We start from the raw sequence: 21,813 nt of genomic DNA on the forward strand, positions 1-21,813 counted from the left end.
CTTCAATTATATCGACGAGTAATACAACGTAGATCGACGAAAAAATAATTTCGATCAATCAATCAACTTCAATGGGACCACAAGACAAGCATCAGCTTTTGATTAAAACAAGAATCATAAAGATCGGTAAACTCAGTGAAAAGTGATGCGCTATAGTACAATCCAAGTCGACGGAAAAGTAGTCAGTAAATACGCATTATTAGATATAACTCAAAAAGTATTTGTCTGATCTCAATTAAATTTACAAGGAGCCACATGATACTCAACACCTTTCGATTCAAAAAATATACATCGAAATCGGTTCACCCAGTCAAAAGTTCTGAGGTAACATACGTAAAAAAAATACAATCGAATTGAGCTTGAATTGTGAGAACCTCCTCCTTTTTTTGAAATCAGTTTTAAAAAAAAAAACGTTGCGAGTGTGTACATCCGTTTCCATACATTGTGGAACAGGTCTTTACCCAAAAATGAGTACAATGAAGAAATAATTATTAGAATACGTACTATAATTATTTATTTTTATACTTTGGAATATCCATTATTTATTACTAAGTGCCTGTACGACTCTTGCACTTGTGCACAATTTACACACAGTCAAGGTTATGTAGCATTTACATACAGGTAAGGTTATGCAGCGGAAAAAGCTGAAACAACGAAACGGCACAAATATTCGTCACTAATTCCAAATTACTTTTTTGTGCCGTTTGCAGTCGAAATACTTGGACCTTGGAGTAGCAGTGCTAAAACTGAGATAACTCCTCGCCTTTTTGCCTACACTTGTGACAAGAGGGCTGGTGTATTTTTTGCCCAGAGAATCGGCATAGCGATTCAAGTTGGAAATTACCAGCATTCTTGGCACAGTTCCACTTAACTTTTATCTTACCAGTTTATTATATACACCTAATAGTGATCATGACTCATACTACTCGTAGGAATATAATATTATCCGTCAATAAGTAGTGGAGCAGTGTGGTGGATTCAGCTTCCATCCTTCTCCTACATGGGGAAAGAGGCCTATGCCCAGCAGTTGGATTTTACAGGCTGAATCGTAATTAAAATGAAACAGACCCTAACACAAATTACTTGTTTTACATCGTGCGGTTAAATGTTATTAACGTTCACGTAATACATAATAAAATGAATGCAACCTATACTAATAAATAGAGATATCGTTTTTTTATTTGGTTATACTGAGAATACTACTGAACCGATCGGAATAATACTTATATCATAAAATGCAGCGTGTTTCGGAGAAGGTTATATATCATATATTGATATGATATGTTGGTGATTACTTATCGTGTCAGAAAATATGGACGGACAGAGGTCGCTAGTGTAAAATATAATTGTGTTTGCTCGCAAACGAAAAAAAAACCGACTTAAGTAAGTTGATGAAAAAAATTAACAAATGTATGGGGTCACTAGAATGTCTAACTATTATTCGGTATATCCTAATAACCTCACATTTACTTGACTGTTACTCTGTAATATAATTTACGTACTCGTAAAAGATGTATTTAGTTTTATATGATCACTATATGAAGGAGATAATTATCAATAACAAGATTTAATATGTAGATGAATTTAATTTAGAAAATAAACGATATTACAATTAATATGAGAATGAAATAATTATAATTAAATTTAGATGCGCGGTTAGTTTAAAGATTCTTAAGCAAGTGCGGTGTGTGAGTGCCGTTCAGCTGAACACTTCACTTCTTGATGATGTCAATTTCTTTTGGCGCATTGATTTTACCGTGTGGTCCAATGTGTAAAATTTGTAAGGAGCTGGTTCAAGTTGACAAAATAATATTGTGGCGTTAATTATCATCAGGAGTTCGCCACAAATGTACTAGTCGTCACTACGATCTTCGAAGGTTTCCCTTGATTTCTCTGGGATTCCATCATCAGATCCTGGTTTTCTTATCATAGTACTACCCTTGAAATATCTCTTTTTCGACTTTTAGACTTATTTTAATTGTAAATAATTTTTAAAAAATTGTAACCATTCTTGTACTTATAATATTTTGTTAAAGATTTTTTTTTCAGTGAACTATTTAATAATGCATTAATTATTTTCTAAAGTAGTAATATTTGACAAGGTATGTATGTTAGTTATAAGAAAAATTTCTAAGTTAAGTGTCCCTTGCTCATGCCCCGGTTGCCAGGGTTTAGATACGGGTGCGGTCCTGACATAGAAATTCGATCGACATCAACATTTTTATCACAATTTCTGTACATATCATTAAGTCAAATAAGTAATTAATGTAAAAAAATAAATTAAATGATTAGCTATTTGAGTTAAAGAACATTTTAAACCAGGTTCGGCTGCAGGTTTGGATGGAATCTCACCCCAACATTTGAAAGACTTTAAATCGCATTACGTGGGTGATGCAGGCGAGCAACTTGTAAATTCGATTACTAAATTAATCAATTTTATGTATTGCGGTATTGTCAATCCAGAAATTGTTCCCATTCTTTTCGGCGCGAACCTCATCGCCCTCACCAAAAAGGACCAATGGGTGAGACCAATTGCTGTTGGATCAACACTTCGAAGTCTGGCCTCCAAAATTGCTGTTCAACATATTTTACCAAAATTAAATTCGGAATTTGAACCCGTACAGTTAGGCTTCAGTGTAAAAGGAGGCTGTGAGACAGCCGTCCATGCCCTACGCTCTTTCATAACTTACGGGCCAACCTGACGTGTTGCTCAAAATAGACGTCAAAAATGCTTTGAATTCGGTAAATAGGGATAATCTGCTGACAGAAATAAAAAAGCATATGGGTCAAACACAAAAACGTTAAAAAAAGTGTTCAGGCTACATAAACTATAGATATTAATTATTTTATCGTGCAGGTATTTTTTAAATTCAAGGCAAAACTTTGAACGATTTGATTTCTAAAGTTTTTCAGATCTAATAACTAAAATATTAATTTAAGGATCTCTTTAGAGCGAAAAAGTCCCCTTCTGTGGACTGTTCGGATAAGACGTCCTTCAGTTTGACAGTGATTTAAAAATATTTAAGGATCGATTAGTATCTTATTTGAATTAAAGAAACATTTGGAAACTAAGCAATAATTTAAATATGTGTTCTTTAAAAAATCATCGTTCCTAAATTACGAATAAAAACATATAAACATTTGTTCTGATATTTATAGTCTTCTTCTGTAGACACGTAAAATAGACAATGTTTTAAAAATTTGAAACCCATCCGATATTTATTTTTTTATCGTATTGGCATTACTGTCTTCTCCAGTATTCATTTCTTCGTAACTCTGATAAACGATTTTGGTATCGATGAAGAATATTTATTTAAGGAGTTACACAGGATTTTGGTCATGTTTGGTGAGTCTTTCCTGTACTGCGTGTATGTTAGTAAGTAGACTCTTTAAAAATAAACTAGACCTAAGCTTCTATGCATATTAAGTAACTGATTGCAAAATCTAAATTGTTTTTATTCTAACTTCAATATGTAACACGCCATCTTTAATATATTTACAATTTTCTTTCCTGTAGACATATTTCCTGTAGATAAATTTTGCACATTTTAAGCGATGGTCCCTTAACTCCGCAACAAGTCTATGTTTTTTTTAACTTGCTACATTATTAAGTAAAGAGTTTTGCGTTACAACTATTAATTGGCATTTTACTAAGCGAGATCATGGAAAAGGTACACCTGATGGTGTTGGTAGGTGTATCAAGCGCATTTGTGACAGTCGTGTTGCAAAGAGAAATGACGTATCGAATTTAGATGATTTGATGGCATGTTTAAGTTTAAATTGTAGAGGTATAGAAACTTATAACATCGAAGAGTCGAAGTTTCCTGAAATCGATTAGGTTTTGTATGAGATTGCTTACACGTCCTTTTAAAGGCACGCTCGAAATACATCAAACTTTGTGCAGCAGAACTCAAATATTATCCGTGCTAGATGACGAAGCTGTTTAAACTGCACAGCCCATGAAGAATGTTCGCATTACGAACTAGGATAAATTCAAATACAGTTTAAAGTCCCAAATTCCCTTACTAATTCTGTGTTATCTGAGCCTCATTTGGCCAATTTTTCGCCTGTTTCTTCTCAAGCAGGACCCTGAATCATCACGATAGTCCTGCTGGAGCTCACTCTATTCAGTATTCTGGTAGCCCAGGAACTAGTGAAGCTACTACTGAGTCAATAACACCCGGTTACTTTGAAAGATTAACACCTGATAACTTAATTCAAAACTTAAATTTACCAAGCCAAAGACCCCTAAATAGAGTACGTCGCTTCGTTTCAGAGACTTCCAATTCTTCCGTAGAAATAAAACCAAAGAAACGACGCCAGCCTATCATATCAGACGATTCTGACGATAAAAATATATATTTTTTTCTTTAATTTTTACCGGAATTTGTCCTTTGTGATGACATGACATGTGATGATTATTCATTATTTTCTAATATATACCAATTTTATAATATTATTTTCTTTACTATGGGCAATGACTTTATTTTGAACATTTGTTTTCAAGCGCACGATAACATTATTATTATGAAACGTTTATTTTTAGAAAATTAGATTTTTCTGTATAATTTCGACAGGAAAGGACAGGTCCCTTCTGTGGTTAACTTTTGATTATTTTTTAATATCTAAAATACACGTATTATCAAATGTTAACTATTTAGTGATGATAGCGAATATTGTTTTGAGCACATTTAATTAGACTTTTCAAATGAATCGTAATAATGTAAGTGCTTAAATAAGGTTTATGTTATCAACTGTAGACAAGTAAGTCTTTTCTGTGGACAGATAAAAATAAAACTGTGATTCTTAGCGAAAGTGTGTAAGACTGATCTGTATCCATATTATTAACAATGATCAAAGAGTACAATGTAACTAAGGGCTGATTTTCAAAACGAAATTCGATGTTTTAATTTTAGGAAATTATGGATTACGCAATTTGTGTTTGACCCATATACCGGAAATATACAATTATCTTCTTCTCAGTTACGCTGACCCAACAAAATTATTATATAGTTCTAATGAACTGTCTTTTGAAGAAGGTTGTCAACAGGGTGATCCCCTTGGGCCTGCAATTTTTAGTTTAGCTATAAATCCGATAATTAAAAATCTAAATTCTAAATTCAACGTCTGGTATTTGGATGACGGAGCCCTAGGAGGTGATGTGGATACTGTGTTTTCGGACCTTTTTTTAATCAAAAACAAATTTGAAGCCATTGGTTTTTAAGAGCTTAATTTTAGTAAATGCGAACTTTTTATAAATAACTGCGACTTAAATTTAATTGACGTAAAACAAAAATTTTGTATTTTGGCTCCAAATATTAAAATAGTTGACAGTAACTCCCTTTACCTTTTCGTTTAGGTTCTCCAATATTTGATGAATCTATTTCTGAATATATTTTTTAATATCAAATTCAATCACTAAGTTTCAAATTCAGTTGACCGTCTCCTTGAAATTAGTCACCATTATGCACTTTGCATCTTAAAATACTGTCTTTTTTGTCCCAAAATTTACGTATGCGCTCCATTGCTGCTCCTTTTGGAATCACCCAGATCTTTTAACATAAGTAGACGACTTAATCAAAATTAGCTTAGAATCGATTCTTAATATGCAACTGAACGAGCAATTTTAGACCCAAGCATCCCTATCCGTTATGGTGGCTTAGGGATTCGCAAAATTTCCAGTGTCGCTTTACCAGCCTTCCTATCTTCTGTCCATAGTTCAGCAGATTTCATAAGTAAAATTTTAAGGGCATCCCCTTCAAACTTAGAGATTGCTGGTTTGGAAGAAGCTAGAAACGCTTTCTTAATTGCATGCCCTAGTCAAAATTTTCCAGTTTCTCCAAATTCACAGAGAAGCTGGGACGAGATAAATTGCAAATTAACTTATGACAATCTTTTGCATGAGCTAGGCTTTTGGACGTGGGTACACATGAGGCCAGCTACTGGCTTCATGCGTACCCTTCGTCAAATACAGGAGCATTTCTTCAGCCTGACACGCTCCAAATCGCAACCTGTCTACGGCTTGAGGTTCCGGTCTGCACTCCTCATAAATGTCTCTGTTGCAGTGATGTCGATAAGCTAGGACATCACGCTCTATCATGCCTAAAAAGTGCAAGCCGCTTCTCGAGACATGCCGCACTTAACGATATCATACGCCAGTCCCTTGCAACCGTCAACGTGCCAAGTCTACTAGAGCCGACTGGTAATGCAAGAGACGATGGCAAGAGACCGGACGGTATGAGTTTGATTCCATGGAAGATGGGCCGGGTGCTGGTATGGGATGCAACCTGTTCAGACACGCTGGCCCCTTCCCATCTACATGGAACCAGCAACAGAGCTGGTGCGGCATGTGAAGCGGCTGAAAAAACAAAAGCAGACAAATACAGGGGTCTAGGCTTCGAATATGATTTTGTCCCATTTGGTGTCGAGACCCTTGATCCGTGGGGTCCTAGCGCTATAAGACTTTTTAAGGAAATAGCAAAAAGGTTATTAAGGTTAAAGGTTATTAAAATTAAGGACGTTACAGGAAACCGAAGAGCTGGCAGCTACTTCGGAAAAAGAATTAGTCTAGCTATTCAAAGGGGGAACGCTGCCAGTATCTTCGGAACCTTGCCTAAGGGGACTCCTTTTAATATCATTTTTTAGTTATTATATTATATATAAGGTTTTTTAATGTAATTTATCTTATTATTCTTATTATATCTTTTTAATCTTAATTAAATGTACATATTACACAAAGAAAATTTTTATCTAGATAAATCTACCTATATAAATAAACATGAGTGTTGCTAAGCGCATAAACTTGAGAACGGCTCGACCAATATTCAGCTAATTAATTTTTTTTTCTATGTTCCTTAAGGCCCACGGAAGACTTTTATAAAAAAAGTCATCACTCGGAAAACGTTACATTTATTTTACTATTTATTATAGTTTTAAATATAATTCATGAATTATTACTTAAAAAAATGCACTTGCAAAATATTTTAATGACGGATTTTTCACTACGTTTTAGAAATCGCCCGATCCTTTTAGGGGACGCGACAGCGTATAGAGAGGTTGCGACGTTGAAGGGCACTACCGAGATAGAGGCGTAGAAGTAAGGAGGAGAGTTTTCCACTACTCAGTAGTAGGAATTTGATATTACAGTCGCTCGCCCACTCCTCGTTGAGGACGTGGCGCCGAGAGGGCGCGGATGACTAAGGGGAAGTTTTTTAAGACGCCCAATATTACTGCTCTCAAGTTGCATCTAGTTCTGATGTAATTTACATTTCCAGAACTCCTCAGAAGAATCGCGAGTAGAGTCGGCAACGCGCTAGCAATGCTTTTAGTGTTACAGGCGCCCATATGGTACAGTAACCGTTTACCATCATGTGAGCCAAACTCTTGTTTGGCCCTCTAGTCATATAAATTCATAACATGAATAAAAAATGTAAATGATATACGAGTATACATATATTAGGCTGCTTATTACTGCTAAATGACGTATACCATATAGATTATTACTTTTCTGATATGGTTAAAAAACAGTACTTACAATTGCAACATAGTCATCGAAGTTCTTGATTCTGTTCAGCATACGTTTTCCAGTATGTAAATATGCGGGTAGTCCGACGCTTTCATCGCCGTATAAGTACAACTTATTTCTCAACATTTTAACAAAATTAGAGGATGTATCAATTCTAATTCAAAACAGCATAAAATGTGTTTATCATGTAATGCATAATATATTATACTGTTTCGCTAGATATACCTAATAACATTGAATTATATTTGAGTTATCATTAGTATTTTTTATTACTGATAGTTATCTTTTTTATAGGTATTCACTTGAGGTGCATAGACATACTAGCTGTTACTCGCTACTTCGTCCTTTTTATACTTTGTAAAATTTAACTGAAAACACTCAACGCAGCACTTATTTCTCACTTCAAGTGTATAGTTATTCATCACACTAATCACTTATACTATCGCCACTTGTCTTATGGAGTAGCAACGTCAACCGCACACTAATTAAATGATAACTACCTCTTCACTTACAAATTATACACACTATTAAGTTTATTACACTATTAATTAGACGACGTTGACGCAATGGGCACAGCAATAAGGTTGTTATGTCGGCTACCTACACGGGGTGCTTGGTACCGTTATTACTGTCTAAGGCTAGCGATAGGTAAGCACGAAAGCGCAACAGCGTGGCAGGGCTGTAGGTGATGGATTGGTTAAGGTCACCTCAGTCATGGTCAACACTTATAGGCGATGGCCTAGACCTCTTAGCGATGATTTTTTGACTGTGGCTGGATTGTGCGATCTGAACTGAACGGTAGCCGCCGGTAAGGCCTCCAACCAGGGGTGGTGTGTCCAAAAGTGTCAACCCTTGGAGTACTAGAGCGTCGTAAAGGTGATTGAGTTTAGACTCTCTCATGCGATAGCGGTTGTGCATTAGATTTTGGGACATGATAAATACTTTTGAATGTCATTTTGTCATGGTCAGCGCGTTTGTGCTTGTGTTGTGTTTCCGGAAAACCGACATCGAATTCACGTCCTATTGGTAGTCATTCTGTTTTGATACCATAATATTATGTAGGTTCACTTAAGCCTATCTCAGTCACAGCTGGGCACAGGTCAGTGAAACAACGACTTTCAAGACAACTGATGTGCAAAGAATTATGTCGACCCGCTTGTTCTTTTAGATTTTTAGAAAATAAAATTATACCTTGAGAACTGTACATGTTTAATGAAAATAAACATAAATAAACAATTCCACAATATCTTGCCAAATTACATCTACATCAGTTTAGTCATTCGTTGAGTAACAAACATCCATAAATATTTTCACATTTAATATATTATATTATGTACCGAAAACGTTTATAAACAAGATAAACAAGATAAGATAAGTTAATCACGGTGGATGCAGCCGAAGAGTCCAAAAAAATGCAAATTAAATTTAAAATTAATTTTTTGAGTGTATTACAAAAAAATAAAAAAAAAAAATAAAGAAATTGTAACTAAATTACAATGATGACAGTTGGTCGATGGTTGTACCAAAAGTGATGCTTCCATGTTTGAGGCTTCGAAGAAAACTTCTATTGACGTCAATGCTTGCTTGCAATTGATGAGCTTGTTCAACGTGGAGTCTATGTAAGTCTTAGGTGCCGTATGCAATGTATATGGAAACATGCTGATAGAGCGATTTACTGTGGCAGGTTATGTGTAACAAGTTTACGGTTGTGATATTTTTAAATTTTGTGATTACGGTATGACGAGAGAACGAAAGTAACCGACATAGCCCACAGAAATAGCAAGTTGAAGTGACAGTGGGCTGGTCGTCTGTGTCGTAGGACCGGTGGCCGTTGGAGCAGACGTGTCCTGGAGTTGAGACCGCGTGTTGGCAAACACAGTGTGGGACTTCCTTTTGCCCGTTGGACCGACGATCTACGTAAGATTGTCGGTGTAGGCTGGAAGAGAATTACGGAAAACCGGAATGTCTGGCGCGAACTTGGGGAGGCCTATCTCCAGCAGTGGACTGCAATAAGCCGAAAATTATTGACTGACTAATAATATGAAGCTAAAAATTTTTTTTGTTAACTACTAGTCCGAATTGAATTATTATTTTTGTGTTGATTTGTTTACCGAGTAACGCTTTATAATATTTTAGTATTTACGTTTTTTCTTCAAATTAACTCGGGTGTAACTGTGGCAAACCGCTAGTGCATCGCTAATACTTCGCGACAAAATATTGTTGTTTCTTTTATTTTGTTTATGTTTTTAGTATCTAAAAAATCAATAATATCAATCTTTAAAAGTGCAAAATTATACATAAATTATTCTTGATAAAATATAAAAAAAAAAAAAATATTTTTTTCGTAGCAACTTAAAAAAGGAAATAGGAATATCTGTGTTTACTTTTTTAACCGAATTCCAAAAAAGGAGGAGGTTTTCAATTCGATTTCGTAAATTATTGTAATGTGTGGGTACATGCTAATTAAAAAATCCAAGTGCAAATAATAAACGGCCTCGAATTCTAAAGATAAAAATATTTGGCTGACGTTGCAGTCAAAGATAAATAATAAAAATAAAAATTTAGACTTAGACTTTAGACCAACAGACGATGTAGCCAGAGCTCCTAGGTGACATGTGGTGGTTTCGGATGTACGATTGGCTGACTCGTGTTTGTCCTGATTATTTCATGGTCTTAATGTTGTGTTTTATCTGTTATAACTGTTTTAACTTCCGATCACTGCAGTCAAAAATTCTGCAACACCTCCAACCCCTGCAACACCTGCAACACCTGCAACACCTGCAAGACCAGCAAGACCTGCAAGACCGGCATCACCCGCAACACCTGCAACTGCTGCAACACCTGGATCAGCAGCAACACCTGCAACAGCTGCAACACCTGCTACTGCTGCAACACCTGCAAGACCTGCAACACCTGCAACAACTGCAAGACCTGCAACACCTGCAACAGCTGCAAGACCTGCAACACCTGCAACTGCTGTAACATCTGCAACACCTGCATCTGCTGCAAGACCTGTAACAGCTGTAACAGCTGCAATAGCTGCAATAGCTGCAACACCTGCTACACCTACAACATCTGCAACACCTGCAACATCTGACCTGCACTGTGTCCTATTCACACGCACTGGATCAACTCAATTTCGAAGACACAACCACACACAAAATTACTTTCTGGTCACAAATATGAGTTAGTCGGAGGAACATACATTGCTCAACTCAACAACAAACGCATAACATAACACAGAAAGATCACGAAAATAAACAAGATATCGCAAAAAACCGGCGCAAGCGTCAAAAATTAGCAGACATTTGTAATTTGTATCAAAGAGAATTGTATTGTGTGAATTTAACACAATACAATTTGTGTTTAGCGCCATCTAGGTATATGAATTATAAAACATGCTTTAAAACTGCCATCTCTTATTTATAGTTGTCACTTTTCTTACGATTATAATCCGACAATATTAAAAAACACATCTAAATCTATTTTGTAGAGGGACTACATATACTTCGTGATTTTGTATCATTGTACCTATTGCTGTCCCCAGTTTTTTGTACTAAGATTAATCCCCCTGCATCTTGTCGTGCGACTGACCAAATAAGTTGGAGATAGTCAGCGAGCTTGTATAAGGTAACCGTGCTAATGAACAGTTGGACAACTTTTTAATTGTACGTCGATCGGAAGTGTCACTATACCTATTAGTATACTCTGCGATTTAGTCGTAACGGCGTTCGGCCGTATTGTATGTTTGCGTGTGCACTAAGTAGATAGTGCTATTGCTAAATCCCTATATATGCCTATATTTAGTGTATAAATACTTTATAATCTATGCATACATCACGATTCACGACCATAGACAAAGCTCCGCATAAGCTGTGTTTGCTAACCTCAATGATCAATTGATCAATTAATGAAAGAAACTTCTTACTCTACTCTATGCTTCTTACTTCGTGTCTCTGCCGTACAAGTATTTATACACTTAAATTACGATATATAACGAATATTAAAGCATTAATGACCAAGTGATTTCTTCATCTCCATATTTTAGTGCATCTATTGTTATTCTGCATATTAGTTAAAGTATATTAGAAGTTTGAGATGGTACGAGGCGCCGGTCGTGGAGGCAGAGGGATGCCTGGACGCGGTGGAATGGGCCGACCGCCCTTCAACAGGCCACGTGTGCTGATGCTGAGGCCTCCATTCGATTTAATCCTCGCAGAACCCGCTTTCCCTCGTTGTAAACCCGCACCTGACGATTCCGCTTTGACACAGGTAATTCCATATTTTTAAACTTAACGAAAAGAAAAGTAGGTTGTTTATTTGTAGCAAATATACCTTAACATTATTCGATTAGTAGTTGTAGTATTAACATGTTTTTAAAACATATTTTTACATAAATGTCAACGAAAGAGTATCATAACTCAGCGCTGGTAAAAAAGCGCCATTCCCGTAGTAGTCTTAAAAGTTTTTCACCGTTTGTTGCTAATAAACATATAGTAGTCAGTAATTCCAATAATTTAACCTTTTTAAAATCAATTGTGACAGAATAATGTATAAATTTATTAAAGTGAATGAAAAAGACCGACTATTTTTGTGATAAACATTGCAAAACACTTAATTTTCTCTCATAATTCGTTATCAATATTTTTTTTATTAGTTTTGATATCTTTTAAGGAGAGAGGTATAATAGATGTCATCTATAACTACTGCGGATCGGCAGATATTATATTTGATTAATGATTATTGGTACAGACAGTTTAAGGTGCTTGCTGAGGTTCAGTGAGGAGACTGAAATACATTAATGCTTAAATAATGAAATAATTTCAATTATTACTTACAGGCACTTCTCAAAAGACACACAGAACTTTGCCCTACTCCAACGGAACAAGCAGCTGTGCTTAGCCTCGTTACAAAGCTCCAAACAGTATTGGACAATTTGGTAGTTGCACCTGGGGATTTTGCAGCTTGCGTAAGTTAATATTATTTGAATAAAAGTTGTAACTATAATATTTAGTATAATTTGATTGGACAACTAAAGACACTGCATCACATATGATAAATTAGGTTCCATTGCTAATGATAAAAGTTAGTACTATTACTTTGGTTATATGGGATCATTTAAGTATTACGTAAACATCTAAGTGTCGGGGGTCTATGTTTTGTTTATTTTTAATGACATGGGGGCCTGGGGTTCTAGATAGTTGTTACATCAGCAATATTTATTTATCATTTCTGAATAGATTAAAAATATATCAATGTTTACGTATGCACAGGGGAAAGGGTAGGGTTTTGCTGACTTTCACTGACAAAAGGGAGGAGGGGGTTAAAAATTATTAAATTCTGCTTACATAATACTTGAAATTACATACATATATATGAATACATATTGTACTGAAATTATATATATATTATATATAAAATAAAGTATATATGTATTTATATATTTACAAAGTATTTGCTCACTTGTACATATTTTACTAATGTATTGGAAATGCCTATCAATAGCAATTTAATATTTGTGTATTTGTTTTTTATTTATTTCAATTAAGCTAGGACTCATTTTTAGCCGGCTTCAAAAATAGGAGTTGGTCAATTTGACTGTATTTTTTATGTATGTCACCTCAGAAATTTTTACTGGGTGAAGCGATTTCGGTAATTCCTTTTTAAATCGAGAGGTGGTGCTTGTCATGTGCTCCCATTTCATTCTAAACTGATAAATAGTTTTCGTATTGACTTAAATATCACTTGTCAATGTAATCGAGGTCAGTTTTTTTTATTTGCAAGCAAACAATTGTGTTAGTAATGGCTTAAACATAATACCTATGTTTGTATTTAACATTTCCTCTCCATTCCATTTTAAGATGCTATTGCCACTGCTCCATAGTCTGCACTGGGAAGTCACACATTTCGAGTATAGTAGTAAAGAAACAGCTCCGTTCTAATTCTAATATGTATTTATGAGAAACACAAAAATTGCTTGCGCTGCAATTCATGCTATTTAGCTAATTCCTATAACAAATTCAGTTTACAAAAATTAATACTCAATTTCATCGTACCCTACTTTTCTTATCTGTACGTATACTAATGGTACCATACAAGGGATATGTTTTTTTAACCGAGTTATGTATACCGAGATCGATATTTACTTATTTGTATTTAGGAAATAAACAGTACAATATAACACAAAGTAAAGAAAAACAACAACAAGATAGTGCATAAACCAGTCAAGTTTCCACTAACAAACTAACACATATAATAAACAGAGCGCAAATATTAAAACAACAAAGTTTATAATTAGAAATAAAATATCTAAAACAAGAAACACAATACAATCAAAATCTCCCCAGGCCCCAGGAGCCATGGTTATCATACTCATCAACAGGAACACAACACTGCTTGAAAGCAGTATTATTTAGCTGTGATCTTATGAATATATTTTTTTCAATTCCAAAAAAAATATATAATGTTTGTCGGCACCTGCGCTGTCGTACGCAATTAGCAAGGAATTCATAAACAACAGATGCACCAATCACGCCACTTAGCACATCGTTCGATACTCACCTACCCTCACTCATTCTATTACTCGACTCATTCTGACGTTTATAAAATGACCAATGCAACGGCGGGAAAGGCAGTCTTGACTCAAGCTTGACACGGTGCAATTGCTGTATCCTGCTAGTTAGATGCTTTGGATAATTAATTTGTGCAAATGAATTAATTGTCCCATATTATATTACGATCTATAGTTTGTTAACTAATAACTATCTCATGTTACCTTACATCATAATTAACCAGTGTGACCTCATTCTTACATATCCATACTCTAAGTTTTTTTTTTTATTAAAACCTCCGCATAATTAAATTGTGTGTTTGATATTACTTGTTAAAATTTCAATTCAAATAAATTTTTATTATAATTTATTATTGTTATTACTAATTTTAGCAATTGGAGGAGGTTCGTCAAGTCGGTTCTTACAAAAAAGGAACAATGATGGCGGGCAAAAATGTCGCCGATATAGTGGTCATCATGAAGACCTTGCCCACTAAAGAGGCTGTGGAGGGGCTGTCAAATAAAGTAAGTTATATGAAACAATTTTTATATACAGTCGACTCTTGTTAATTTAAACCTGCGATAATTCGAACCTCTATAATTCAAAGTCATCACGAGTTCCCTACAAAATCTCTTGATATTTCGAAATAAATCAATACATTTTTATACACTTGGTAATTCGAACAAATAAACCATTGGCACGTAACAAAACGACGCGTTAATTCGAACTCGTCCGCGTCAAGCACTCGACAATTCAAAGTTGCAGAGAGAAAAAAACAGAAAGCCTGTAAGTAGGTACATTTCTAGACAAGCTCAAACTTGTAAATACATGTATCATCGTACACGAGGCTTTTTTTATTATGATTAGATTGACACACACTTTCGCACGGATTGGTTTGTTTAGTTATGTTTCCGTTACTGTTACTCTTTCGTTGTATAGAGATTAAAAGTTTGTGTTAGTTATGAGTCCTAAAAAGTCAGTGCTATGAGTCAGTGTTGTCAGCAGTAACGGGTTCGATCCTCTCTCACGATAGATATTTGTATTCGCCATATAGATGTTTGTGATTGTGTGTTTCCAGACCCCCACCACAGGAGAAAATTAATTTTTTATTTAAGTGTTTATTATTTTATGTTATTATAATGAAATTGTAGTAAATTAGAATGCAGCGTTCAAATTGACCAGTTGAAGTAAGCCATTTTTAAAGAATAAACTAAAATAATAAATATTTCAATTCAAATTTTCAAACTTTCACTTGAGTCGATGGGACTTACCAGAGTATGTTTTATCAAGATCTTAAATGGTCTCCAGGTTAACGAAGAGCTCAATAAGCTCATGCGAGCCGAGGGTCTGGCGCCGGTGACTTGCCAGTGTAACGAGCGTGGCTTCACCGTGACCGCAGTCGCTGCTGTCAGAGTTCTGGTCACCACGCTGCACCAGAATCTCCGTAAATTGGAACCTGAGGTAAGGCTGACCTCCTACGTGCCATTTTTAAAGAGATAAGTAGAGTGAACCGCGTTCGCAACAATTAGTGTTCTGGTCACCATTATGCACCAGAATCTTCGAAAATTGGAACCAGCAGGCCTAGCATGCATACAACGAGATATCTCTTGACGAGAGAGAGAGATAATGTCTACATCGAGTATTTTCTCGATTACCCTAACATGCGCACTACGAGAGACAAAATTATCTTCCGAAGACTTCGCCTTGTCGAGTAGAGAAAATTGTGCTGCCCTTACAAAAATATATACCATTTTTTTATAATGAAAAATATAAACACTAACTAAATATTACGAACTAACAACACTAACTAACTAACTATTAAACTAATTTAAAAAACAAGAAATACAAGAATCTTAAAATTTCGCCTATCACTTCCAAAATTCAAAACACTTTGTAATTCGTTCGATTATGAAATTTTAATAAAGAAGGAATTTCAAAAATTAAACATTATCAACCATAATCACAACTGAATATCATTCTTATTTCTTAAGTCGTAAAGTTGAATTTACAAGGTTATTGACCAATCATGCCAAACCGGGATGAATCAACGTTTGGATTCACAGTATAATTTCAAACGAGTGACATGTTTTATTTAACAATGTTCTCGGCCTTTTGGCTAAGATAAAAAGTGTATATCTAATTTAAAAAATCTAATATGGAAAATAAAACGGCGTAAGTAAATGAATTTAATTATATATGTAAAACAATATGCTCGTGTTGTGCTTTATATCTTGTCGCACATTAGATAATTGTATTTCTATCACGCATTGTTTTAGAATAAGAAGCAGCAGGGCGCAAATACGTTTTTTGTGCCAATATATGGCACACTTCACTCGACTTTTCGCGCTTCCCGCTCTTCGTATACCGAAATTATATAATTATAATAGGGAAACGCCATGGTATACAAAAAATAGGCACCCGGTTTTATTTATTTTTTATTTATCGTCTTTCTCGTCGATAATATTGAAGACGAGAAGTTTCTCTTCCTAAAACGTCAAAATTCGACAAAATTACGATGTTATGTTAGCTTCCGTAGAGATAAATATCACAGATCACTAAAATTTAATGATTATCTCTTCTATTGACGTAACGAGAAGAGTATCACGTGCACGCATGTTAGCTACTGTAGACATAGAGAGATAATACGAGAAAAGGGGTAGACAAAATTTCGTCGTGGCGCGCATGCTAGGCCTGCTGGTGTAAAGCTGACCTCCTACGTGCCATTTGGAATCCGGCTATAGCGAAAGCCAAGGGACCGGTGATATTACTTTGCACTAACCAGAAGTCTTACTAAGTTAACTGAAATTTTTAATTTTTTTTTTCCTAAAAATAGTGTATAAAATTTTTACGTATAATATGTACTAGTAGTCTCCCAGTGATCGAAGTTTGACCATAATTAATTAAAGTAGTTCGTGATTTTAATGCGTGACTAAAGCGTTACGAAAAGTGTGATCAGGCGAGGTCAACGGAAGTTGAGAGGGAGATAGTAAGTTATTGAAGATAGAAAAAAAGAGGGTTACGTTTCGTAAGTTTTACGAGTACTTCAGTCGTGTGATCTAAAGCACTCGTTTTTGTTCCATAGGAAGCTTCTACAAACTATTAGAAAATTCGTTTAATTTTCTTTATACGGATGATGATATTTTTGTTTTCAGGTTCATTTGGACTACAAAGTGATCAGTAGCCACCTGGCAGCCATAAGACACAGCCGTTGGTTCGAGGAGAATGCTCACCATTCCTCTATCAAGGTAAAATACATATTTTCTTGATATACCTGCCTGACACCACTCGTTCCTGATCCTGGATATTTCTTATACATAGATAATTTTGTCATAAACGTTTGTGAAATACATACTTTAATATGTAACAAATAGTGGATATGAAAGATTTTCTGTATTTATACTTCAACCTATCGCAGTCCACTGCTGGACATAGGCCTCCACAACTTCGCGCCAAAAATGGCGTGAATTCATGTGTATTGCCCATAGTCACCATGCTGGACAGGCGGATTGGTGACCGCAGGGCTGGCTTTGTCGCACCGAAGACGCTGCTGCCCGTCTTGGGCCTGTGTAATTCAAAGCTAGCGTTTGGGTGGGTTATCCCGCCCATCGGTCGGCTTTTTAAGTTCCAAGGTGGTAGTGGAACTGTATTATCCCTTAGTCGCCTGTTACAACATCCATGGGATGAGAGGGGGAGGCTACATTCTTTACTGACGTAACCACACAGCAGATAATAATAATTATAATAAAGCTTTATTTTTCCGACGCTGCGTTGGCGCAACGGTTACAGCCATGGATTGTACATGTTGCGTTGGCGTTTGCGGGTTTGATCCCCGCACATGACAAACATTTGTATTGGTCATACAGGTGTTTGCCGTGGTCTGGGTGTTTGTGCAGTCCTTGTGGGTCCCCACCGTGCCTCGGAGAGCACGTAAAGTTGTCGGTCCCGGTTTTTATCATGTACACCTGATAGCGATCGTTACTCATAGTAGGGCAAATCGGTAACAATCCGCGAAATCGTAATATTTTGACGTCGTTAACCTCAGTATTGGATGCAATAATGTAATTTATATTTTTAAAATATAATAGAGCAACCTTTGTTGTAGTAACATAATGAATCAGAATTTTGATATATATTGTAAATACAACATTATTAACCTTTTCATCAGCCGCCTTCCCGAGTAACGGTCGAAATGTATATTTTGAAGTCCTATTTTTCAATAACCTCTATGTACGAGTGTACTTTAGACCACAAGTCTGAAGTAAAACTTCTGCACAATACGTCTGCACTGTGTCTTAGATATACGAAACGTACGGTTATGAGAGAACGAGGAAGAAAATGTGTACTCCCATTTTTCTCTTGGTCCGTTCACCTCACTCGATCACACTTCGTAACGCTGTCGTCACACATTCATCAGCTTACTCCCCAAGTAAGCGTGCTTAAAGAAGTTATAATTCAAAACATAACTGTTTTGTTCTCAGGTACTAATCCGCCTGTTACGCGACATGTGCGCGCGTCACGCGGGTCTCGAACCCCTGACCCCCTGGATGATAGACCTCCTGGCGCACCACTGCATCATGAACAACCCGGCCCGCCAGGCTCTGCCCATCAATGTAGCCTTCAGGTTTGTAGCCATAGCAGCTGACTGTATTAAAACATTGAATAAGTTACGTTAATTTCAAACATTTTAACATTTTTTTATTTATTAATAATGTCACATGTCACTTATTTATATTCTTAATACTTTATTGCACAGAGAACTACACACAGAGAACACTAAGAAAACACTTGTCTATTTAGGAAACATTGGTAACATAAAATTGTCCAAATAACTTTAAAACATAAACAGCTGATCCACCGAAACAATAAGTAGCTGAACGATTGAACTTTGTACTGTCATATTTTTTTTATATATCGGTTTCATTTTTTAATTTTCTTTTATGTAAACCTCGCCTGACTACAATGAACTAAAAAAAAGTATATCCCAACTAGGTTCAGTCGTTTTTCTTCTTCGAGACAAAAATGGTAAAAATATGTTATTTTGGTATATATACCGTGTATACATCCATTTTAATATTACAAACAGAAACTCCAATTTTATTCAGTTGTTTAGATATAAGATATATTATTGAGGATTTTCGCAATTAAACAAATTGTTTTCTCTGAAAAAACCAAGTTTTATTTAACACACTTTTAATTTTACAATATTACGACAAACTATGAGAATTACACTTTTACTCCTCAATTATATCCTTTCATTTATCTTTCTACAAGTTTTTTATAACAATAAAATCACAAAATAATCTGCACATCATCCGCCATTGAAACGCGTGTCACTCCGGCGCGGCCTCTACCCACTTCCACAGACAACCTAATACACATTAAGTTAATGACATAGACGTGAGCCGTAGACGCAGAGTGTAGCCGCGAGTGTCCCCAGACGCGCGCTGTCGCTGCTGGCGGGCGGGCTGTTCCTGCCGGGCTGCGCGGGGCTGCCGGACCCCTGCGAGGCGGCGCACTCGCGCGCGCACACCGCCCTGGACCTGGCCGCCCAGGACCACGCCGCCGCCACCGCCCAGACGTGAGCACTGCTCTTGTTCTCGCATACGCGCCCGCACCGCACTTGAGGGGCGGAGAGTAAACAGCACTCTTGTAACGCTTGTGGTATTTCAAGCGTCCACGGGCAAGTGAGGTAACAAGATGAGAATGGTCTGAGATAGGTTCGACATCGGTTCGATCGGTTCGGCTTTTGGGCGTAACCTACGCTAACCGCTTACCATAAGCCGGGTTGTATGCCTTGCAACCTTGAAATATAAATATAGGAATCGATTTAACTAATGACATGATATTGTTTGTTTGGCACAATACCATGAGGCGGTTTATTATACACAATTAATGAATGTCAAAAATATATTTACGTTCTCAAAAAGAGGAACTAATAAAAGCAAAGGATAAGGTTAATGATATTATGTTGAAAAAAAAATTTGTACATCTCAACATCAGCTAAATTACAAACTTAGGTAATGCACCCGGTGCTATCGAACAATCTTAACGAAGATTTAAGTTTCTCTACGTGGTTTTATACAACCTATGGTCCTTGATTTCAGTCTCCTTCGTGTGGTGGCCCGAGGAGGACATCGGTACGTGTTGGGACTGCAGGCCTTCGAGGGTGGCAAGGACATCTCCACTGAGATCACCGTGTGGGACGGTGTCGTGGTGTCTCCACTGGCCCCTGCTTACAGCGATGCCCCCGAGCCCATGGACACTGATGATAAAGGTGAGGGTACTTAGACACGCATTTTAACTTACTCAAACTCAACAGACGTTAAATTTTATTGGAATATACTCTTTAAGGCACACTGTATAAATAATATGGACTAGTAAAATCATGTGAAAGAACGAAACAGTAGGAAAGCTGAGAATGATGCTTTACAGCGCTTTTTGCTGTGGTAAGTGTGGTAATGATTAGTATACCAATATTTACTGTACCGATATGAATAGCTCATAGCATCTATAGTAGACGTCTACTAAGAACGAATTTTGCGAAAGAACCGGGTTGAGGTGGTCTAAGGGCTCTCGCAAGTTTGAATGAAAGTTCAGTTTTTGTGCTACACAAAATATTTCTTGCTAAAATATAACTCTTGTCAAAATATCTCTTGCTAAAATATAACTCTTGTTAAAATACAACTCTTGCTAAAATACAACTCTCGCCAAAATATAACTCTCGCCAAAATATAACTCTCGCCAAAATATGACTCGCCAAAATATGACTCTCGCCAGAATATGACTCTCGCCAGAATATGACTCTCGCCAGAATATGACTCTCGCCAGAATATGACTCTCCAGAATATGACTCTCGCCAGAATATAACTCTCGCCAGAATATAACTCTCGCCAGAATATAACTCTCGCCAGAATATAACTCTCGCCAGAATATAACTCTCGCCAGAATATGACTCTCGCCAAAATATGACTCTTGCCAAAATATGATTATCTAATTATTATGAAAAAGCAACGTGTCAATAGTGTGGGTGTATTTATATATCGGAGAATATTCTCTAGTGCAGGCTTGTTAATAAAGTGATGTCATCAATATGACGTCACTATCTTTATTATAATAATGTTCATGTTATACTTCGTGATTTGTTTCACTTCACATTCACTTTAATTTTACGACACTTATAATGCCGTATAATGCCGTTCTCATTATTTTTCATTTCACAAGAACTTAGATTGAAATTATTAGAAAATTAAAAAGAATATTTGACTGATTTTTAACATATAGCTTCGACATAACGTTTCTTCCGGTATAATTATATAATGTATTTTGTTTGCAGATGACGAAGGAGTACAAGACGGAGTCGCCGCTTAGGTTTAGTTATTAAGGAACCTTATATTAAAATTTGTAATAATAAATTTATAATTTAAGTACATTGTGTCTTTCTTTATGTAAACCTGAATTCCTCTTATATTGAATAAAATTCTGTGATACAAAATTGATTTCGTATAAGTTCTTTTAATAAATGAGATGATAGTCAAGAATTTATACATCTAATCCTTATTCGTAAATCTTAATAATTCTATTTATATAACTTATTTGGATTACACCCAGTGCCATTAAGGGGTAAAATTGTATCAAACCTGAGTACATGGTAAAAAATTTTACAGAACTTTAATTCCATAAGTTTTATACGTAAAGAGAATGGATTTTTATACGAAAGCTAGCCGTACCCGCGCGCGT

At 36.0% G+C, this 21,813-nt stretch overlaps 1 protein-coding gene across 1 annotated transcript; it reads left to right on the forward strand.

Moving 5' to 3' along the window:
• The first annotated feature begins 4,708 nt into the window (after positions 1 to 4,708).
• On the forward strand, positions 4,709 to 21,505 carry LOC123666762 (interleukin enhancer-binding factor 2 homolog). The gene is made up of 10 exons (XM_045600816.1): positions 4,709 to 4,723; positions 11,624 to 11,797; positions 12,366 to 12,494; positions 14,469 to 14,600; positions 15,385 to 15,537; positions 17,229 to 17,321; positions 18,555 to 18,697; positions 19,514 to 19,654; positions 20,181 to 20,350; positions 21,410 to 21,505. The coding sequence occupies exons 1-10, from the start codon at positions 4,709 to 4,711 to the stop codon at positions 21,442 to 21,444; spliced, it is 1,185 nt and encodes a 394-aa protein (XP_045456772.1). The 3' UTR covers positions 21,445 to 21,505.
• The last annotated feature ends 308 nt before the right edge of the window (positions 21,506 to 21,813 follow it).

The sequence above is a fragment of the Melitaea cinxia genome, chromosome 27 (assembly GCF_905220565.1).
Source record: "Melitaea cinxia chromosome 27, ilMelCinx1.1, whole genome shotgun sequence".
NCBI classification, from domain to species: domain Eukaryota; kingdom Metazoa; phylum Arthropoda; class Insecta; order Lepidoptera; family Nymphalidae; genus Melitaea; species Melitaea cinxia.